Source organism: Ochotona princeps, chromosome 15 (assembly GCF_030435755.1).
Source record: "Ochotona princeps isolate mOchPri1 chromosome 15, mOchPri1.hap1, whole genome shotgun sequence".
Lineage (NCBI taxonomy): Eukaryota > Metazoa > Chordata > Mammalia > Lagomorpha > Ochotonidae > Ochotona > Ochotona princeps.
In genome coordinates, this window is record NC_080846.1 from 44111240 (window position 1) to 44131807 (window position 20568).

Genomic DNA, 20568 nt, shown 5'->3' on the forward strand with positions numbered 1-20568 from the left:
AGGAATCATGCTTTACCAATTAAACTGAGACTTTCATTTGGGTGTTTGACATTTACTGTTTGCTATTTACATAATTCTTATCCCTATTTAACATTTGGAAGTACAGAGATTATCTTAAGACCATAATAAAACAAAGGTCTGCAGGAGCTCACTGTCAGGCAGGGAAGCTGGCTTGTTGAGGGGAATGATCTGAAAATCTTGCTGACACTTCTCAGAAGGCATAAGGCACAGCAAGCAGAAATCAGCAGCCTGTGCCTACTAGCTTAGCCAATGAAGAAACCGTGCAACATCCAGGCAGCTCCTCCAATGTACAATTAGATAGCAGTTCCCTCTTGGAAACAGTAACGCTTTCAATTCTGTAATGGAATACAGCTCACCACTGGCGTGGGCTAGCTCAGAATAAACACGGATTTAGAAATGCTCTCATCTGTGAGGTCTCTGATAAGAAGTCCCTAAACATTTCCACAATGTGTCCTCGAAATCCTAGAAACAACACCACAACAAAATCCTTCTCTGACCTCCTGAAACCCTAAAGCCCACATAAACCAAAGACACATAACTAGGGGACTTCTCTATCCCATTTTAGGAGAAAGCACTCCACATCCTAAACTTCCAACAGAATAAAGCCACAACCTGCCTCCAACAAAACTTGACAAGAATGCTCCATCACGGGGCTAGCTTTAGAGCACAGTCAGTTTAGCTACTACTTGTTACAGCCCCAACCTAACTCAGCTTTCAGTCCAGCTCCCTGCTAAATGCTTGGGAAGGCAACAAAACACAGCCCAAGATCATGAATTCCTACTACCCAGATGAAAGAGGAGAACGAAGATCCTGGCTCCTGCTTTGAGCTGACCAAGCCCTGGTTGCTGCAGCCATTTGAGGAAGACAGATCTCAATGTGTACAAATGCACATGCACACGTGTGTTGCTCTGCCATTCAAATAAATCTTAAACAGAATGCTTCACTATAAAAGTCAAGTAGTCAATAACTGTTTCAAATCGATAAAAGCTTGGGGCTGGTGTGATAGCACAGCATGCTGGTCCTCTGCCCTGTGTGCTGGCATCCCATTTGGGCACCAGTTTGTGTCCTGGTTGTTCCACTTTCGATCTAGCTCTGTTTATGGCCTGGGAAAGCAGAGGATGTTGACCCAAGTCTTTGTGGCCCTGCACCCATATGGGAGACTCAGAAAAACCTCCTGGCTTCAGACTGAATCAACTTAAGCCGTTGCAACCACTTGGAAAGTAAAATAGTGAATGGAAGCTCTTCTCTGTCTCTCCTTGTCTCTCTGTAAAATCTGACTTTCAAATAAAAATAAATAACAAAAATCTTTAACACTCTCCTACTTCCAATATTAAATTAAAAGGTCAAACTTTTCCACAGAAAATCCTGATTAACAAGGGTAAATAATGCTTTATCAAAAATTAATAAAATAGGGCCTGGCTGGACAGAAAGTGCCCCCCGCTGACATCAGTGGAAAGCTGGAGGGTGTAGTGGGTTGGGTGAGTTTGGCTTCAATGCCCAATGACCTATACGAGATCTGAATGGGATATGGGACAGAGTGGACCAATCCACCGCACATACTGGCAGACACAAGAACCAGAGCAGGGGGGCAGGCCAGGGGGGTTTATCGAGGATCATTCTGACTGGGCTGCAGCTCCCCCCAGTGGTATGTGAGGGCCGAGCGTGCACTGGGTAGGGCTGGGCTGGGCCACAGTACCCATAGGTTTGTTGAGGTTGGAGGGCAGAACAAATTGATCAACTACCCCAGCAAAGCTTGAGAGCAAACTTCTGGGTGAACAGAGACTCTGAGGTGGATGATGTCAGCCAATTGATGTTGGAAGAATTTCCTCATCTTTGCAGCAGCAGTATCAGCGGCACCTCAGAATTATGGAAACCACATAAGCGGAACTCTCAGGGATGCTGGGATGACATCGAGGGGCCTTTCCCCATCCCTGGGTACTGAAAGTGTGGTTTCTCCGCTTGTATCGCCCCCCCCACCCCCAGATACAGAAGAAGAAAATGAAAATGTGTAAACAATGGTCTGGTCTAGCCCACCTTCTCCTGATCCTTGACCCTTCCCGCCCTGACCAACTATGTAACCATCATCCAAAAATAATGAAGAAAATGAGTGAAACTAATAAACTTTGATTCATGTTTCCCAGCAGCTAAAATGACATGGAAAGCATACAAGGTTATATAATTTTCACTGACAGCTACAAATAAAACAGTTACATTTCTGGTTTACACACCCCCCCCTTTTTTTAAGTTCTTTCAGATACAAAAAGATACATCCCATCAAAAAATGTGGGGTCCAGCACAGTAGCCTAGCGGCTAAAGCCCTCACCTTAAATGCACCGGGATCCCATATGGGCACCAGTTCTAATCCCAGCGCCCCGCTTCCCATCCAGCTTCCTGCTTGTGGCCTGGGAAAGCAGTCTAGGACGGCCCAAAGCCTTGGGACCTTGCACCCACATGGGAGACCCAGAAGAAGCTCTTGGCTCCTGCCTTCAGATTGGCTCAGCTCCGGCCAATTGGGGAGCGAATCATCAGATCAAACATCTTCGTCTCTGTCTCTCCTTTTCTCTGTATATCTAACTTTCCAATAAAAATAATATAAATCTTTTTAAAAAATGATTTTCTTAGCAATTTGGCTTAAATTAAAATAAATACAATATTTAAAATAAAATAAAATCTTAAAGTGTGGCCAACATGATGGAGTAGTAGATTGAGCCATTGCCTAAGACATCAGCATCCCAAGGGGACACCAATTCAAATCTCAGCAGCTCCACTTCCAATCCAGCTCTAATAATGTACCTGGAAGAGCAGTGAAAGATGGCTCAAATACTTGGAATCTTGCCATGTATAGTTAGAGACCTAAATTATTGCCTGGTCCACCCCAGTCACTGCAGTCATTTGGAAATTAAAAAGGCAGATAAAAGTTCTCCCTTGCTCTCTCTTTACCCCAGTTCCTCCCTATAACTCTAAAACAAACAATAAGTCTAATAATAAATAATAAAATAGATAAAATAAATCTAAAGCAAAATATAATGGGGGTTGCTAATACGATGCATAAAAACAAAATGCTTATTAAGCATCTCCAACCCCTAACTCTGAAATACTCCAAAGTCCAAAAGTATGTGAGTGCCATGTATATGAATGCCAATTACATTCACAGCTGACCTCTCACAGGAAACTCTACGGACCAGAAGAAAATGGAGTGACATATTCCAGATTCTAAAAGCAAAAAATTGTTGGCCTCGGATAACACACCCAGCAAAGCTTTCCTTTGTCTTTGAAAATGAAATAAAATTCTTCCACAGTAAAGAAAAGTTAAAAGAATACACCTAACCTAACCTGCGCTACAAAGGATACTTAAAGATGTTCTCTTGATAGAAAAGAGGAATAGCACCCACCAAAACCAAAGGCAAATGTGAAGAATATCCCAGTGAAATAACAGAAGACTAAAACAATGAACAACTCATTGCCAAATTTGACAGGATCAAATTACCACCTATTTATTTTAACCCTGAATGTACATGGCTTAAACTCAAACATTGATTAGTAGACTGGATTAAAAACACAAAATCTGTATTTGCTGCCTACAGTAGATACATCTCACCAACAAAGATCAACAGAAACTATACCTCATGGATTTTGATGTTTTGAGTTTCAATTATACAAAACTTTTTTTTCTCAAATTCTACTCTGACTCATAGATCATACAGTAGCATCATTTTCTTCAAGAAGGTTCTTGATTTTCATTTCTTCAGCAACACATTAGTCATTCAGCAGCATGTTTTTTAATTTCATGATGTTGTTAATTTCTTTCTTCCTGTTGATTTTGTTTTGTGGCTTTTCATTTAAGGGGATGTATAGTAATAGTGTAATGGCGACTATCATATCCAGTGGCATGCAACTTCATGGCATTGTAAATTTCTGTTTTTTCTTCCTGTTGTTGGTTTTGCTTTGTGGCTTATCACTTATGGGGATTTCCAGTGACTGTGTAGTGGAGACTGACATGTCCAGATGTGAGGATACGGTACAGTGTGCAGCTCTACTTCCACATCAAGGATGGACTCCCAGTGAAACTGTTGGGTGTGTCTAGACAATGGGATGCTGGACTCTCTGCCATTGTCCATGGCCACAATAATGGTTTTATGACTGTTTATGCTGCTGTAACGATATGGGAGAACTCAATGGGGAAGGGAGCAGTTAGCGAAGGGGGTAGGAAAAATCCCAGGTCCTATGGAACTATATCATAAACTCGTAATACTTTTAGAAAGTTAAAAAGAAAAAAAAATGCAATGTACTGATCACCTACTGCATCACAGCATTGTATCACCAAGTTCTGTGCATTGTCTCACTTTGTTTTTACAATTATCCTATGACCCAAGCAAGCACTTTCATAACTCCCATCCATTACTAAGGCAAAAAGTCCTTTAAATACTTTTTCTATAAAAGCCAGAGATTATAGTAAATGTTAGAAAAATGTATTTTTTCAAGTAGATAATACATGTATATTTTTAAAAGAGTTTAACTTTCATTTTTTCTCTTAATCAATGCTGAATTCAAACTTTTTTTTTAAAGATTTATTCATTTTATTACAGTCAGATATACACAGAGGAGGAGAGACAGAGAGGAAGATCTTCCGTCCGATGATTCACTCCCCAAGTGACCACAACGGGCCGGTGCGCGCCGATCCGAAGCCGGGAACCTGGAACCTCCTCCGGGTCTCCCAAGCGGGTGCAGTGTCCCAATGCATTGGGCCGTCCTCAACTGCTCTCCCAGGCCACAAGCAGGGAGCTGGATGGGAAGCGGAGCAGCCGGGATTAGAACCGGCGCCCATATGGGATCCCGGGGCTTTCAAGGCGAGGACTTTAGCCGCTAGGCCACGCCGCCGGGCCCTGAATTCAAACTTTTAACTTGTACAAACTGCAAACTTCAATTGAAGTAAATAACTAAATTGCTTCACTTCATGTTTGTATGCATGTAACATTTTTTGCCAGGTAGTATCACACAGAAACCAGATATGTTTATCTTGAAAAACAGAAATTCTATCTAATAAGCTGTATTTATCAGCAAGCATCTAAAAAGTCACAACACAGAGGAAAGCCAAAAGCACATACTCAAGGAAAACTACAAAAGCTAATGGAGGCTATAGTAGAAAATGTATAAGATAGTCCAATCCATAAATAGAAATGCTTCACTTTCAAAAGCTCAATAGGGTCTCAAACAATGACTGAAACAGAGAATAAAAAAATACTGTTTCAAATATGTCCTAACATGGAATTTTACTTCTGCTAAATATTCTAGTTTCTCAGGGCTTCCATAACAAAATACCAGAAACATGGTGCCTAAAAACAAGAGACTGATGTCTCACATCTGTGAGACAAGGTGCTGGCAAGGCTGTGCTCCCTCTGAAACCTGTAGAAGACCCCTTCCTTGTGCCTTCCTAGGGTGTGGTGATGTGTCAGCATGCAGTTGCAGCCATCAATCTCCGTCTCCCTCACAACACAGCATTCTAATCCCCACCCCACGGGTCGGTCCCTTTTTATAACAATACTAGTCATAATACAGACTCCATACTGCAGTATGACCTCAACAGCTGCACCAACTACATCTCAAACACCCTATATTCAAGTAAGGTCACATTTTTAGTTACTAAGGGTTAGGAATTCAATATCCTCTTGGAAGTACAGCTCAATCCATTACACATATAAAAGAGAACTAGATGATCACCAATTCTAAGATGCCACGGTTCTAAGTATGCATGAGACAGAAAATGCAACATTACACATGAACTATAGAGTCAGAACTTATTTTATTTCTGTTCATTCAACAAATACGAATTTGTTAGGCACTTTGTTATATACTGAAAACACATAGAAAATGAATTTCTGCCCACGTAGATTCAGTGTTCAAACAGAACAAGAATGTCACTTTTTAAGAATCTGCTACAGCAAAAATGTGCAAGTTAACTCGTTAGCTTTCACAATAACTTGTTAAACACTTTCATCCTCTACCACATGACAAAGTAGAGCTATGAGACCGAAGTAGCTGCTTCTTGAAGGTCATCATCCATTTTAAAAATCGGCCTTTGTCATTGTTAAATGTCCTCTTTTTCTTTAGTAATACTCCTTACCTTAAAGTCTATTATTTGATATTAATATAGTGACTTCTGCTTTCTCAAGTTTACTTTCTGTCAATGCTAATAGGTTTGAATGATACTTTCAAGAATACACGTCCAAGCATTCTGAGTTAAATGTGAAATACCTAAAGAGCATCTCAGTGCTCGGTTTCAGCAGTGGAGAACAGCCCAGGAGTTTGGGCCCCTGCCACCTCATGGGAGAGCCACAGGAAACTCGCGGCTCACGGCTTCAAACTGGCCTGAGAGAGAGTGAACCAGCAGATGAAGATCGCTCTCTTCCTGTCCCTTTCCCGCTCTCTCTCTGTAGTTCTGCCTTTCAAATAAATAAATGTAGAGAAACTGAAATTCACTATTTCAGTATTACCTCCTTTTAGAAACCCATTTCCTTACAACATACACGTTAATTCTGTGTACACAGTGGTTTTTTCAGCTTAATACACAGTACATATACAAAAATTCATAACACTTCCTTTTGAAACATTTTTTAATTATAAATTTCTACCAATTCACACTGGCTTTTTGGGGCCAGTGTGATGGCTCAACAAGTTAATCCTCAGCCTACAAGCACCAGCATCCCATATGGGTACCACTTCATGTCCCATCCAGCTCGCTGCTTGTGACCTGGGAAAGCAGTCGAGGACGGCCCAAAGCCTTGGGACCCTGCACCCACATGGGAGACCCGGGAGAAACTAAACTCCTGACTCCGGCTCAACTCAGCTCTGACTGATGCGGCCACCAGTGGACAGAGGGCTTTCTGTCTGCATTTCCTTCTCTCTTTAAATCTGCCTTTCCAATAACAGTAAGTCTTTGGGGGAAAAAATGCCCTTTCACCTAATTATTTAGATGAAGCATCATTTAATTTAGAATAAGTAATATATACCAACTTATGTAACAACTGTTTAACTACCCTTCATGGCAGCTAACATTCCAGACTACAAAGCGAAAGTTAAAATTTTATCACGTGAGAAGGAAAGAAAAAAAAATCATTAAAAACACAGAGATAATTCACTGAAACTACTTATATCTACTGAACATCTGGCCACTTTCATGTTAACTCAAACAATTTCTCACCTGCAGCTTCAATTCTTCTACATCTTTGGTTTTCTGTACTAACTCGCCACGTAGCTCCTCAAGCAGCAGCTGGAATTTCTCCTGGTGAGTCTGCTTCTCGTTTAACAGTCGCTTGAGTTCATTTTGTGACTTTATGTATTCATCCTGCAATCTGATTTTTTACAGATAATTCAACATTAAGCATATTCTCTGTTTTCTAATTCAGCATTTTATGTAAACTAACCAAAGGCAGAAAAAACTAAGAGTAGCAACACACACTCCATTAAAATCACAAATACCTGTTCTTCACTGAGATCTATTTAAATTATCAATATTGTAGTTTTTGAAGTAATTTTACTTTCAGGGGAAAGAGATACCTCAATATATTTATCTTTCTAGTTTCAATATAAGATTTATACAAATTCACATATCATACTTAATTTTGATTAAAATTATAAAGCAAAAACCTTACTGTATTTAAAGTTCTAAATGTGGGCCTGGCATGGTAGCCTAGCGTCTCAAGCCCTCACCTTGAACGTGCCAGGATCCCATATGGGCACCAGTTCTAATCCCAGCAGCACCGCTTCCCATCCAGCTCCCTACTTGCAGCATGGGAAAGCAGTCGAGGACAGCCCAAAGCCTTGGGACCCTGCACCCAAATGGGAGACCTGGAAGAGATTCCGGGCTTTAGGTCGGTTCTATTCTGGCTGTTTGGGGAGTGAATTATCTGATGGAAGATCTTCCTCTCTGTCTATCCTCCTCTCTGTATATCTGACTTTTCAATTAAAATAAATAAATCTAAAGTTTTAAATGTATACACTAAAAAACAAGAAAATTTTACTGATTATTCCAAAGAATTAGCCAAATTCAATAAATAATTTTAAACTAAAGTAATTTACCTTGTGTGTTCAGCTTTCAGAGTCTGATAATTAGTTTTATGATGCTCACATCGTAACCGCTCATCAATTAATACTTTTTGAAATTCAGATTGAGAGTTTGTCAGTCCACTGTCCCCGCCAGGAGGAAAAAGATTGGGAAATGCATCCATTTTAGTAGGTGATCTGATAACCATGTAAAAACACGTTTTGTCTTCCTGTTTTAATTTTCTTTCTAGGAGTATTTCTTGCTTCTTGATGAAGTAGAATTTCAGGAGGCCAAATTATACCTGCACAGAAAAATACACTTAATTAGTGATCAGTAAAATTAGTAAATTTATTACTTGTATTTCTTTCCACTTTCATAATGAAGACCAGCTTTCAGATTTCCAATTATTCTTAAAAATTTAACAGAGTTGACACATAACTTAAAAGTTTTTCTTTAATGTAAAGATTAAATGACCTTTAATGTCAAATTTTTAAGCATTAACCATACCAAAGTACAGGCATTTCCAATGTGACAATTTGAGGTTCCCAAACAGGAATCCCTATTCCTGAAACTACCATAATAAGTCTGAAGTGTGTATTCTGGTATGAAATTCACATCCCCAAATCAGAGGGAAAGCCACTTGTAGCTTAGTGAGTGACTGAGAGAGATTAGTCTTCACAAAGAGGACCTTAAGCACGTGATTATGTCAGGATTAGTGGTACGAGGGACCTTTTGATACACAGCAAACCACACTCAATCTGCAGATTCAGAGCACAGTGATCACCTCCTATGTGGGAGGCACTGGGCCAGAAACAGGAAGTCAAACTATTTCTAAAACACTGACCCCCTATCATTGCTGAGAGCTACATTTTGACTCCAGCTCAGTCCCAAGCACTGCATTTGGGCAATTAAGTAAGAAATTCTCTCTGCCTTTAAAATAAAGTTTTACATGTTTAGCGCATTGAAGAGTAAAAAATGATGAACTGCTCTTAAAATAATTAAGCACAAAAAATATTAATCAAATAGTTCAGTTTCTTTAACTTCATTAATCTTCCTCTAGAACATTATACTTTTTCCCCCTGATAGCTTTCATGAGTTAGCATGAATTACTTTTTCTTACTAAAAAAAAAGGATTTTGGCCTTTGCAAACCAACCACGAAATTACTCAGTCTTGCTTGAAATGTTTTATCTCTGCTAAATTAGTTTGATGTCTACATATTACATAAGACCTTTATAATCAGGATTGCTTTGATTTCCTGTGAAATTATATTTTAACAAGGGGAGGGGAAGTACTTCAAGGATGCTTTACACTTTAACTTAATATAAATGTGCACTAGAATGCAACATCTATAAATCCATACTACATTATTTGTAGCAGCTACTGGAAAATTATGTTGTCAAACACATATATTAGGAGCCAGTGGAATGCTGCAACTTGCTAATTCTCCGCCTCAAAGCACCAGTATCATATGTGGGTGCTGGTTCATGTCCTGGCTGCTCCAGTTTGAATCCAGCTCTCTGCTTATGACCTGGGAAAGCAGTGGACAATGGCCCAAAGCCTGGGGACCCTGCACCCATTTGGGAGACCAGGCAGAGGCTCCTGGCTGCTGGCTCTGGGTTGGCTCAGCTACAGATGTTGCAGACATCTGTATGGTGATCCAGCAGATGAAAGATCTTTTTGTCTCTGCTCTATGTAGATCTGCCTTTACAATAACATAAATACAACTTTTAAAATAATATACATTTACCACAGAATTCATGAAGTGGTAATAAAACCGATGATTATGATTCTGATGTTTGACAATTATCTTTTAAAAAATGATTTTATTTATTTGCAAAGTAGAATTACAGAGAAAGAGAGACACATAGACAGAGATACAATCTTTTATCCACTGCTTCACTGTGCTAGAGAGAAGCCAGAAGCCAGGGGCCAGGAGCCAGGAGCTAGATGGAAAGTGGAACAGCCGGGATAAAAACCGGCGCCCATATGGGATCCTGGCATGTACAAGGTGAGGATTTAGCCACTGAAACATCGCACCGGGCCCCAAATTATGTTTTAAAAGACACAAACATAGTAAATCTGTTTGATTTTATCAATATCAATAAAAATCCTAAGGGATGCTAATTTCAATTGGTTGAAAGCTGAAACTACATTAGAAATAATCAACAACTACCTTTAAGCCCATGTTTTGGGATAAAGTCAATTTGTTTTGCTAGTAAAACAAAGATTTCAAAGTTAAATCACTTTTTTTTTTGTATTATTGCACTTAAAGTTTACATGAAATTTTATCACTAACTCCTATAAAATGGAGATTAAGTTATTTTAGAAGAAGAAATCATTAAGATTTGAATATGCTTGAAAAATAAAATTATCTCCTTGCCTTAGGACACTGAAACCTATTAGAAAGAAATACTTTTCACAGGCCTGGCGTGATAGCCTAGCAGCTCAGGTCCTCGCCTTGAATGCACCAGGACCCATATTGGTGCTGGTTCTATTCCCAGCAGCCCCGCTTTCCATCAACCTCCCTATTTGTGGCCTGGGAAAGCAGTCGAGGACACCCCAAAGCTTTGGGACCCTGCACCCCCGTGGGAGACCCGGAAGAAGCTTCTGGCTTCAGGTTGGCTCAGCTCCAGCCATTGCAGCTACTTAGGAAGTGAATAGTTGGATGGAAGATCTTCCTCTCTGTCTCTCCTCATCTCTGTATCTGACTATCCAATAAAAATAAATAAGTCTTTAAAAAAATACTTTTTAGTACTTTACTAATTACAACATACCATTTCTCTCAGTCTTACATACCTCTTATCCAATTCCTATTCCTTGAATCACAGGTCAACAGTCTATGCTTTGAAATCAAAATGCTCTCCAAAATTCCTGCTCAACCCCTACCCCCAACCTGACAATACTGAGAGGGGCCCTCAGGAAGTACAAGTCTCGAGGTTCCCCCATGACAGGACTACTGTTCTTTCAAGAACAGACTAGTTAGCTGTCTCTGCCACACGTGACTAAAAGGGCTGCAGGGCAAAAGGAAGAGACACAGACCATACCACCCTGGATTTCACAGGCTGCAACATAGTGAGAAAGAAATCTATAAATTTCTGTCTAAGTATTCAATCCATGGTGCCTGGTTATGACCATCCAAACTAAGATCTCATATATTTCCCATTTCAGAAGAATTCTTTCTGTGCAAAGATTTTTTGCAGTTTGCAAAGTTTTAGTAATTAATACTGGCAAAAAAGCATTATATAAATTATCAGTAGTTACAACACCCAAAAGTATATTTTCTCCTAGAGTGAAAAAAATTAGATAAATTGCACACACAAAAAAATCTATAATAACTTTTCTAGAAAGTAACCAATATCAAAATGATAACCTGAAAGCCAGCGTTCTAGTTCAGTGGGTTAAGTTACTGCTTGTAAGGCTGGTAGTCCACATGAGAGCACCAGTTCAATGACCAGCCGCTCCCAGATTTAGCTCCCTGCTAACATGACTGAAAACAGCAGCTGATATCCCAAGTACTTAATCCTAGCTACCCACAAGGGAAACCCAGATGGACTTTGGTCCAGCCCAGCCCTGGCTATTGTTACTATCTGGAGTGTAAACCATCAGACTTAAGTTCTCTTTCACCCTGTTCCTTATTTTGTCACCCTGCTTTCAAATAGCAATAAATCTTGAAAATAGTAAGTAAAGCTACCATCTGCAGTACCACCAGCCAGCGGGGAGCTAGTTTGAGTCCCAGATGCTCTAATTCTGTTCCAGCAACAGCAAGCTCCTTTGGGTCCCTTTTTCTGGGAGATCTGGAAAGGGCTACTTGGTTTCACAGCAACCCAGCTCTAGTTGTTGCAGTCATTTGGAGAGTGAACCAACAGATGAAAGAGCTTTCTCTTCTTCTACCGGTCTCTCCTCTCTATAGCCCTGCGTTTCAAATAAAAATAAATCTTAAAAAAAAAAAAAATTCCAGGACCCCATGAGATAGTCTAGAGGCTAAATCCTCACCTTGTATGCTCCAGGATCCCATATGAGCACCGGTTCATATCTTGGCTGCTTCACTTTCCACCCAGCTCTCCCTGTTTGTAGAGGATTGCCCAAAGCCTTGGGACCCTGCACTGCACCCACATGGGAATATATTTAAAAAAAAAAAAAAAAGAAGAAGAAAGAAAGAGAAAGAGAAAGAGAAAAAAACAGAATGAAAGAAATAAAGAAAAAGAAAGATAGATAGATAGATAGATAGACAGACAGATAGATGGATGCTGTATCCTCATTTTGCATGAGCTGGGACAGCTCTGGATCAGCTCAGTTCTGGTTATTTTGGCCACTTAGGGAGTGAATCAGCAGATGGAAGATCTTTCTCTATATATCTCATTCTCTCTGTAGATCTGCCTTTCCAGATGCTTTAGTGGGAAGCAGGATTGGAAGTGGGATAGCCGGGACACACAGCAGTACTCAGATGGATGTTTAATTCACTGCATATTGCTGGCTGCATTACAACGCTATTTATTCACATTTCCAACCTCAAAGGCTTCTCTGCTTTTTTCCTGAAGTTCTACACAAAACCAAATATTCTCCCTTTAAAGTACACCTCATTCTCTTCATTTTGAACCACAAGTTAGATTCTTACATAATATATATTATAATTAGAGCTTCTATTTCCCTACTTCCAAAATTTTCTCTTAGCATTGACATATTAGCATTCAAAAATTTTTTACAACAAGGTCTTACATAATGGGTCCTATCCCCCCCAAAATATTTGCACTGAAATAAAGTTATCTTTTTATTCCATTTTCCCACAACTGTTCTGATGGGCTTTTGTATTTTTAAATACTGAAACAGCTGCCAACATAACATTCTAGGAATACATAGGAGTACAGAAAAAAAAAATCTATCAAGAATGATGGCAAAATAGACATTTTCTGACAAATAAAAACTAATTCATCCCAAAAGATGAACATTAAAAGAGAAAAATGTGAAAGTATTTCATAAACACAGGAAATAAAAAACAAATGAAAACCATAAATATGTGCACAATTCTAACTGAACACTGATTACCACAAGAGAGCATCTTGTGGGATTTTAACATAGTAAGACTTAAAACACATGAAACAATGATAAAGAAGTCAGAACTGAAATTACTATCTATTGCACTGACCAACTACATCCCACATGCCAAATGTGGCAAGCAACCTATATTTTTATGGCCACAAGCTAATCAAAAAGTTGTTTAAAAACTGAGCACAGATGCAACAAAACTCTCAACAAAATTGTAGCAAACTAAATCCAACTAAGTATAAGACGACTCACCCACCGAGACCGAGTGGGATTTATTCAATGCATGCAAGACCGAGGCATGCAAGAACGGTTTAACATTCAAAACACAACTAACGTAATCCACCACATTCAGAGGCTAAAGAAGAAAAAAAGCACATAATCTAACAATAGCTAAAGCAAATGCACTTGACAAAATCCAACATCCATTCTTGATAAAAACACTTGACAGATTTTCATCTTTTCGTCTGCACATAAGAAGCTTAGAGACGGCTACTCTATTCCAGCGAATCACACGGAGTGCTGAGGAAAGTACAACATTTCCAATTCTTGGGGACAAGAGGTAACTTGGCAAACCAGTGCCCCCCACTGACAGATGAATACAGAGAAGAGAAACCCAAGAGCTTTAACCTCTGTGGAGGGAGGTGGGGGAGTTGTGAAAACGAAGGCCAAAGTGGTAAAAGTTGTAAAAACTAAATGGCAAAAGGGGTTGTTGACGTGGCATGATTAGGTGGAGCCTCCAGCTGTGGTGCTGGCATCCCATATAGACAGCTCATGTCCTGGCTACTCCACTTTCAATCCAGCTCCCTGTTTACCACGTGGGAAAGCAGTGGAAGATGGCTGAAGTCTTCAGGCCACTGAAAAGAAAGCTCCTAATAGTTTCATGCTTCAGATTGGCCCAGCTCTAGCTAATGTGGCCAACTGGGGAGTGAACCAATAGACAAAAAATTTCTCTCTCTCCTTCTCTCAGTATAATTCTGCCTTTCAAATTAAAAATTAAAAAAAAAAAAACCTCCAAAGAGATCTGGTCATAGGGGACTCCATTTTTGTGCATTTTCCTTCTGAACCTAAACCAGGTTCTCACAATGAATACTACAGAAAAACCCCCTCACGCTTATCTCCTGCAGAGAGGGAAAAGCAATCATTTTCAAAAATGCATTCTGATCTTCTCAAAGTCTTGCTGCAAGATAAACTAATTAGCCACAGCGTAATCTGTTCATTTTTGTTTTTTAAATCACATTCTAACAGACCTAAAATAAGAGAAATTCCAAAATCCAGCACTCCTCACCACTTCTCCCACCTGAGGAAGAACAGCAGGAGACTGAAAGGCAGTCATGAAGTCCATGGTCCGGAAACAGAGGCTATGGTCCACAAAACACTGCTCTCATATGATGTGAAAATGCCTCACAGTGACAATCCTAAATCCACCCTCCTCTTGTGTCATTACTGTCACCCACCTTATTTATACAGAAAATATATACTCCGCACACGAAAGTGGAGGATAAGAGTAATAACATATGAAGTCAAATATAGTAACAAGTACAGTGACATTCATACATCAAAAAATCATTTGAATGTAAATAATCTAAAAATGCACCAAATAAAAACTACTGTGGTAAGTGGATCAAAAATAAGATCTAACTATATGTTCTCTACCAGAAATCTACTTTTTTTTTTTAAGATTTTATTATTATTGGAAAGCCGGATATACAGAGAGAAGGAGAGACAGAGAGGAAGATCTTCCATCTGATGATTCACTCCCCAAGTGAGCCGCAACGGGCCGGTGCTGCGCCGATCCGAAGCCGGGAACCAGGAACCTCCTCCAGGTCTCCCACGCGGGTGCAGGGTCCCAAAGCCTTGGGCCATCCTCTACTGCTTTCCCAGGCCACAAGCAGGGAGCTGGATGGGAAGTGGAGCCTCCAGGATTAGAATTGGCACCCATATGGGATCCCGGGGCTCTCAAGGCGAGGACTTCAGCCGCTAGACCATGCCACCGGGCCCCAGAAATCTACTTTATAAAGACACAATTTATTAAAAGTAGATGGAGAGTCCAGCACAATGGCTCAATTGGTTAATCTTCCCACTTCAAGTGCCAGGATCCAATATGGTTGCCAGTTAGTCCAAGCTCCAATTCTCATCCAGCTCGCTGCTTGTGACCTGGGAAAGCAGAGGATGCCCCAAAGCCTTGGGACCCTGCACCCACATGGGAGACCTATTCCGAGCTTTAAATTGGCTAGGCTCAGGTCATTGTGACCACTATGGGAGTGAACGAGGGGATGGAAGCTCCTTCTGTCTTTCTCCTCCTCTCTCTAAATCTGCCATTCCAATAAGTAAATGAATCTGAAGAAAAAGAAAGTGGAGGAAGAAAGATTACTAACACTCATCTAAAACAGCAAAAAACAGTATCAGAGTACTTCAAAAGGTTTGTAGCAAAACAGAATTAAAGTTTATTGGGGTGTGTTTTTTCAACACAGTAGATGGAACAGCTCCTTGGAATGCCACATCCTATGTCAAAATGACTTAGGATGAAGTCCCCACTCCAGGCTTGATCCAATTTGTTAATGTGCACCCTGGAAAACAGCAAGTAACAGACAACAAGTTCTGAGGTCCCTGCTAGCCACGTGACAGACCCAGATTTAGTCCTGGGCTTCCAGGTCCAGACTGGTCCAGCCTGGTCCAGCCTTGACCACTATGGGAAAACAGAAGACTCTGCCTTTCAGCCTTTTTCAAAAAAGAAAAGTTTATTCTGGTGGAAAAAAAAATGGTAGATGCCAACCAGACTTCTCATAGTAACATCAGAGTCCCATATAATTTCAAATATTTTTCACACCTTTTAAATTTCATTTTTCACAAACATTATGAAGATTTCTCATTCATTTCTGTAAAGTTGAATACCTAGTCCCCAAAATTTGTATATTAAAAACTTAACTCCCAGGATGACAGCATTAGGACACACAGGGCCTTTGGAAACTGACAGGAGATAAGGGCAAAGATGTTATGAATGGGAGTGGTGTCCATACAAAGGAGGACCAACAGAGCTCCTTGAGCCCTCCACCACATGAGGAGCTAGTAAATGATTGCATCTAGGAGCCAAGAGTGGGGCTCAGCAGACATGCCATCTGCCAGCACCGTGAGCTTAAGTTTTCCAGCCTCCAGAGTGACAGGAAGCATTTCTGGGCTGGGTGCTTCGTATGAAGCATTAGACACCGTTAGGTCTAGGTCCTAGCTTAGCTTCTAGTTCCAGCTTCCAGCCAGAGCACATGCTCAGAAGGGGCATGGCTCAAGCAGTCAGGACTCTGCCACCCACATGCGAGACTCAGCTTCAGTTGCTGGCTTCCAGGCACGTGGGGAGTAAATCATGGAGTGAACACTGGCAAATGCACCTGTTTCTTTCAAAAAAAATTAAGAAAGTTTTAAAAATAAATTTGCTTTATAAGACATCTAATCTGTACTTCTGTTATGGCAGCACAAAAAGAGTAAGAGCACACTTGAGAATAAGAGAAGTTATCAAGAATAACAGAGCATTAAATAATGATTAAGAAGTGTGTTCTCCAAGATCTAATGATCCTTAATGTGAATACACTTGAAATAGAACATGAAGGGGCCAACTTTAACATAACCAGAAGAAACGTATCAATTCACTACCATTGCTGTAAATTTCAAAATCGCTTTATGAGAACTGGGCAGATCTAGGGTTGAGATTGTGGCTAGAGGGTCAAGCACCACTGCCTGCAACACTGGCATTTCATATGGACACCAGTTCAATTCCTGGCTGCTTCTGATCCAGGCCCAGCTCATGTGCCTGGGAAGGCAGAGGAAGTAGAACACACGCTTGGACCTTAACATCCACATGGGAGACCCAGAGAAGCCCTGGCTATTGCGGCCATTTGGGGAGTGAACCAGCAGATGGATGATCAATATATTCACCCTTTTTTTCTTTCTGTCTCTCTCTCTCTCTCTTTCTCTCTCTCCTTCTCTCTGAGGATGGCTGTGGGTGTTTGTGTAACCCTGCCTACCAAGTAGAAAATCAGCAAGTTGAAACATGAACTAAAATCAGTTAATATAGTAGATATCTAGACTATTTTGCCAAAAAAAAAAAAAAAACACAGAACATGTTCCCATTAAACAAAACATTCCCACAGATGACAATATAGGCCTTAAAACACATCCTAGCACATTTAAAAGAATAGTATTCATATGGTATCTGTTTTCAGACCACAAAGGAATAAAACTGAAGGTTAACAACAGAATGATAGCTGGAAACTTTGAAAAATATTTAGAGCTCAAACAACAAATGTATTATACATCAAAGAGGAAATCAGGGAATTTTTGAAATATTTTTAACTAAAAAAACTTAAAACACAATTTGTCAAAATCTGTGCGATACAGCAAAAGTCAAGTTCAGTGGAAAGTGTATGGCTTTGAATTCATTGTATTCAAGGTCCAAAATTAATCACTTAAATTTCCATCTTGAGAAGGCAGAAAAAGAGGAAATTAAACACACAAGCAGAAAAAAATAACAAAGATTAGATAAAAAAAAGCAAAGAAACTGAAAACAGGAAATCATTAGAAAAAAATCAATGTAAACTAAAGCTAGTTATTGAACAGGGTATGTCTTTAATCAAGGAAAGAAAAAAAAAGAGCAGATTACAAATACCAGAAATTAAAATAGGGCATCACTATAGGGTCCAAGGATTTTAAAAGAATACTAGAGATGGTGTCACTGTGCCACAGGTAGGCATGGCCTGGGATGTCCACACAGCATGCCAGAATACCCAGAACCGAGTTCACCTGCACATGCACCTGGAGAGGCAGCAGCAGATGCCCCCACATCTCCCACATGGGACTCCAGAAGGAGCTCCTGGCTCCCGGCTACAGCCTGGCGGCTTGGCTATGGGCACTAGGGGAGTGACGCATTCAACAGAAAATGTTTCTTTCTCTCCCTTTTCCTCCTCCCCTCTCTCCCTCACTGTATGTGCATGTCTGTTGGTGGGGGGGGCAGGTTAACATGTGCTTTCAAATAAATAATCTTCCTAGAAATTCATAGAGAGAGGCCAACATCACGGCATAGTGGGTCATGCTGCTGACCGATACCAGAACCCATATGGGCACTGATTTGTCCTGGCTGCTCCAACTCTGAGCCAGATCCCTGCTAATGGCATAAGAAAAGCAGCAAAAAAAGGGACAAGTGTTTGGGCCCATGCTACCAATGTGAGAGACCCAGATGAAACTTCTAGCTTCAGCCTGCCCCAGCACTGGCCACTGTGGCCTTCTGGAGAGTGAACCAGCAGAGGAAAGATCTCCATCTCTACCTTCTTCTAACTTTCACAATAATTTTTTTAAAGTAAAAATATTATGAATAAATTTATGCCCACAAACTGATGATCTAGACAAAAGGGACAAATGCCTTAGGTAATATGCAAAACTGACAATACGTAAAAACCAAAGAAAAACCACATAAGAAAGTACAGACAATCTGGGCAGACCTTTATCTATTACAGAAATTGAATCAATAATTGTTTCAAAACAGAAAGCACTAAGCCCAGATAAGTTCACAAGTGCATTTTACTAAACACTTCAAGAAAAAAATTACACGAATACTCCACAACCTTTCAAAAACTAGAGGGAGTACTTTCTAAGCCATTCACTCACACTTAAGTCAGAGGCATTGTGAGAAAATAAAACTACATAACAATACCATTCATGAGCAAAGATGCAAAAGTCCTTAACAAAATATTAGCAAATGAAATTTAATAATGACCATAAAAATTGAACACTACATCTAAGTGGGATTTACCTTAGGTCTGCAAGGCTGATTCAACACTACAGAACAAGTAACAGTTTACAATGTGAAGCAGTGGGTTAAGCTGCCATTTGTAATTCTGGCATCCATTATAGGAGGGTTGGGTTGGGTCCCCCCAATTTCCACCGAGGTTACTATTAATGAACTTTGTAAAGCAAGGAACTCTAAGTGCCTGGGTCACTGGAACTAAGACGGAGTTTATATTCTCTCCAAGAGTTGATTAGAGGACCTTTCCCCAACATCCTTGCCAGCATTGTTCACCATTTAATTTTTGGATGACAGCCGTTCTAACTGAGGTGAGGCAGAACCTCACTGTCATTTTGAGTTTCTCTGATGACTAGTGGACCTTAGTATTTTTTTCATAGTCTGCTGGCCATTATAATTTAATCCTGTGAGAAATGTCTATGCATGTCCTTTATCCACTTAACTGGACTGTTTGTTTTGCCATTGAGTTCCTTGAACTCTCTATAGATTCTAGATACTAATCCTCTATCAGTTTTATAATCTGCAAATATTTTCTTCTATTGTGTTGGCTGTTTCTTCATGTGGTTGATGGTTTCCTTTGAAGGGCAGAAGCTTCTCAGTTCCATGTACTCTTATTCATTCATTCTTGTTAGATTGCCTATGTCTTAGAGTTTATTTGATATTTTTCTCTAGTAATCTGATAGTTGTAGATCTAGATCCTTAATCCATTTAGAGTTGGTTTTCATAGGATGAGGGCACTGGTTCATACTTCTACACACATAGATCCAATTTTCCCAACACCATTTGATGAAAGACTCATTTCTCAATTGACTTCAATTCTCTTCTCTAAAACTAGTTGGTTGTAGATATGTGGATTAAATTCCAGGATTTCTGTTACGTACCATTGATCTATAAGTCTATTTTTGTGCCACTATCATGCTGTTTTGATCACAAATGCTCTGTAGTATGTGTTGAAGTCTGGTATTGTTACATGATACTTGGGATATCATGTTTCTATATGAATTTTAGCATCACCTAAGAAGAATGTCAGTTAACATCAGGATTATTGAATCTACAAATTGCTTTGGGTAGTACGCACATTTTAATGATACTAATTCTTATCAATCATAAACATGGAAGCCGTTTCTGGTATCTCCTTCTTTTAATATTTTGTCATTTTTATAGTAGAGCTCCTTCAAATTGTTGGTTACATTTATTCCAAAATATGCAAATTGTTTTGCAGCTACGGTGAATGGAACTGAATTTACAAGTTCATTCTCAGCAACAGAACTATTGGTTTATACAAACACTATTAATTTTTGTGTGTTTACTTTATATTCTGCAACTTTACCAAAATGTCTTGAGTTTCAATAGTCTCTTTGTCTTTTGGAGCCCCTATACAGAGACCTACATATAATAGATATAATCATGTCATCTGCGAATAGGGATCATTTGACCTCCTCTTAATTTGTATCCCTAATTTACTTTTCTTCCCTCATGGCTCTGACTAAATCTTCCAGGATTTCCCCCATGAATGGCAGTGGTGAGAGTGGGCATCTTTGTATGGTTCTGGATTTTAATAGAAATGCTTCCAACTTATCCCCATACAATAATACACTGACTGTGAGTTTTCAATATATTGCTTGACTGTGTTGAGGAATGCCCTAACAGTAGCCAATTTGCATTAAGTATTTTATC

General features: G+C 39.8%; 1 protein-coding gene across 3 annotated transcripts in view; it reads right to left on the bottom strand.

Annotated features, from left to right (window-relative positions):
- The window catches only part of CEP83 (centrosomal protein 83), a 201972-nt gene that overhangs the window by 84724 nt on the left and 96680 nt on the right, over window positions 1-20568 (bottom strand). For 2 of the 3 annotated variants that reach the window (XM_058673887.1, XM_004583104.3), the window contains exons 2-3: window positions 8098-8363; window positions 7220-7370 (exon numbers count right to left, since the gene is read on the bottom strand). In XM_058673887.1, the coding sequence (XP_058529870.1) occupies window positions 7220-7370; window positions 8098-8270 (324 nt within the window). In that variant the 5' untranslated portion in view covers window positions 8271-8363. Of the gene's footprint in view, window positions 1-7219; window positions 7371-8097; window positions 8364-13358; window positions 13431-20568 lie in introns of those variants that run through there. The other variant, XM_058673888.1, reaches the window with a different exon arrangement.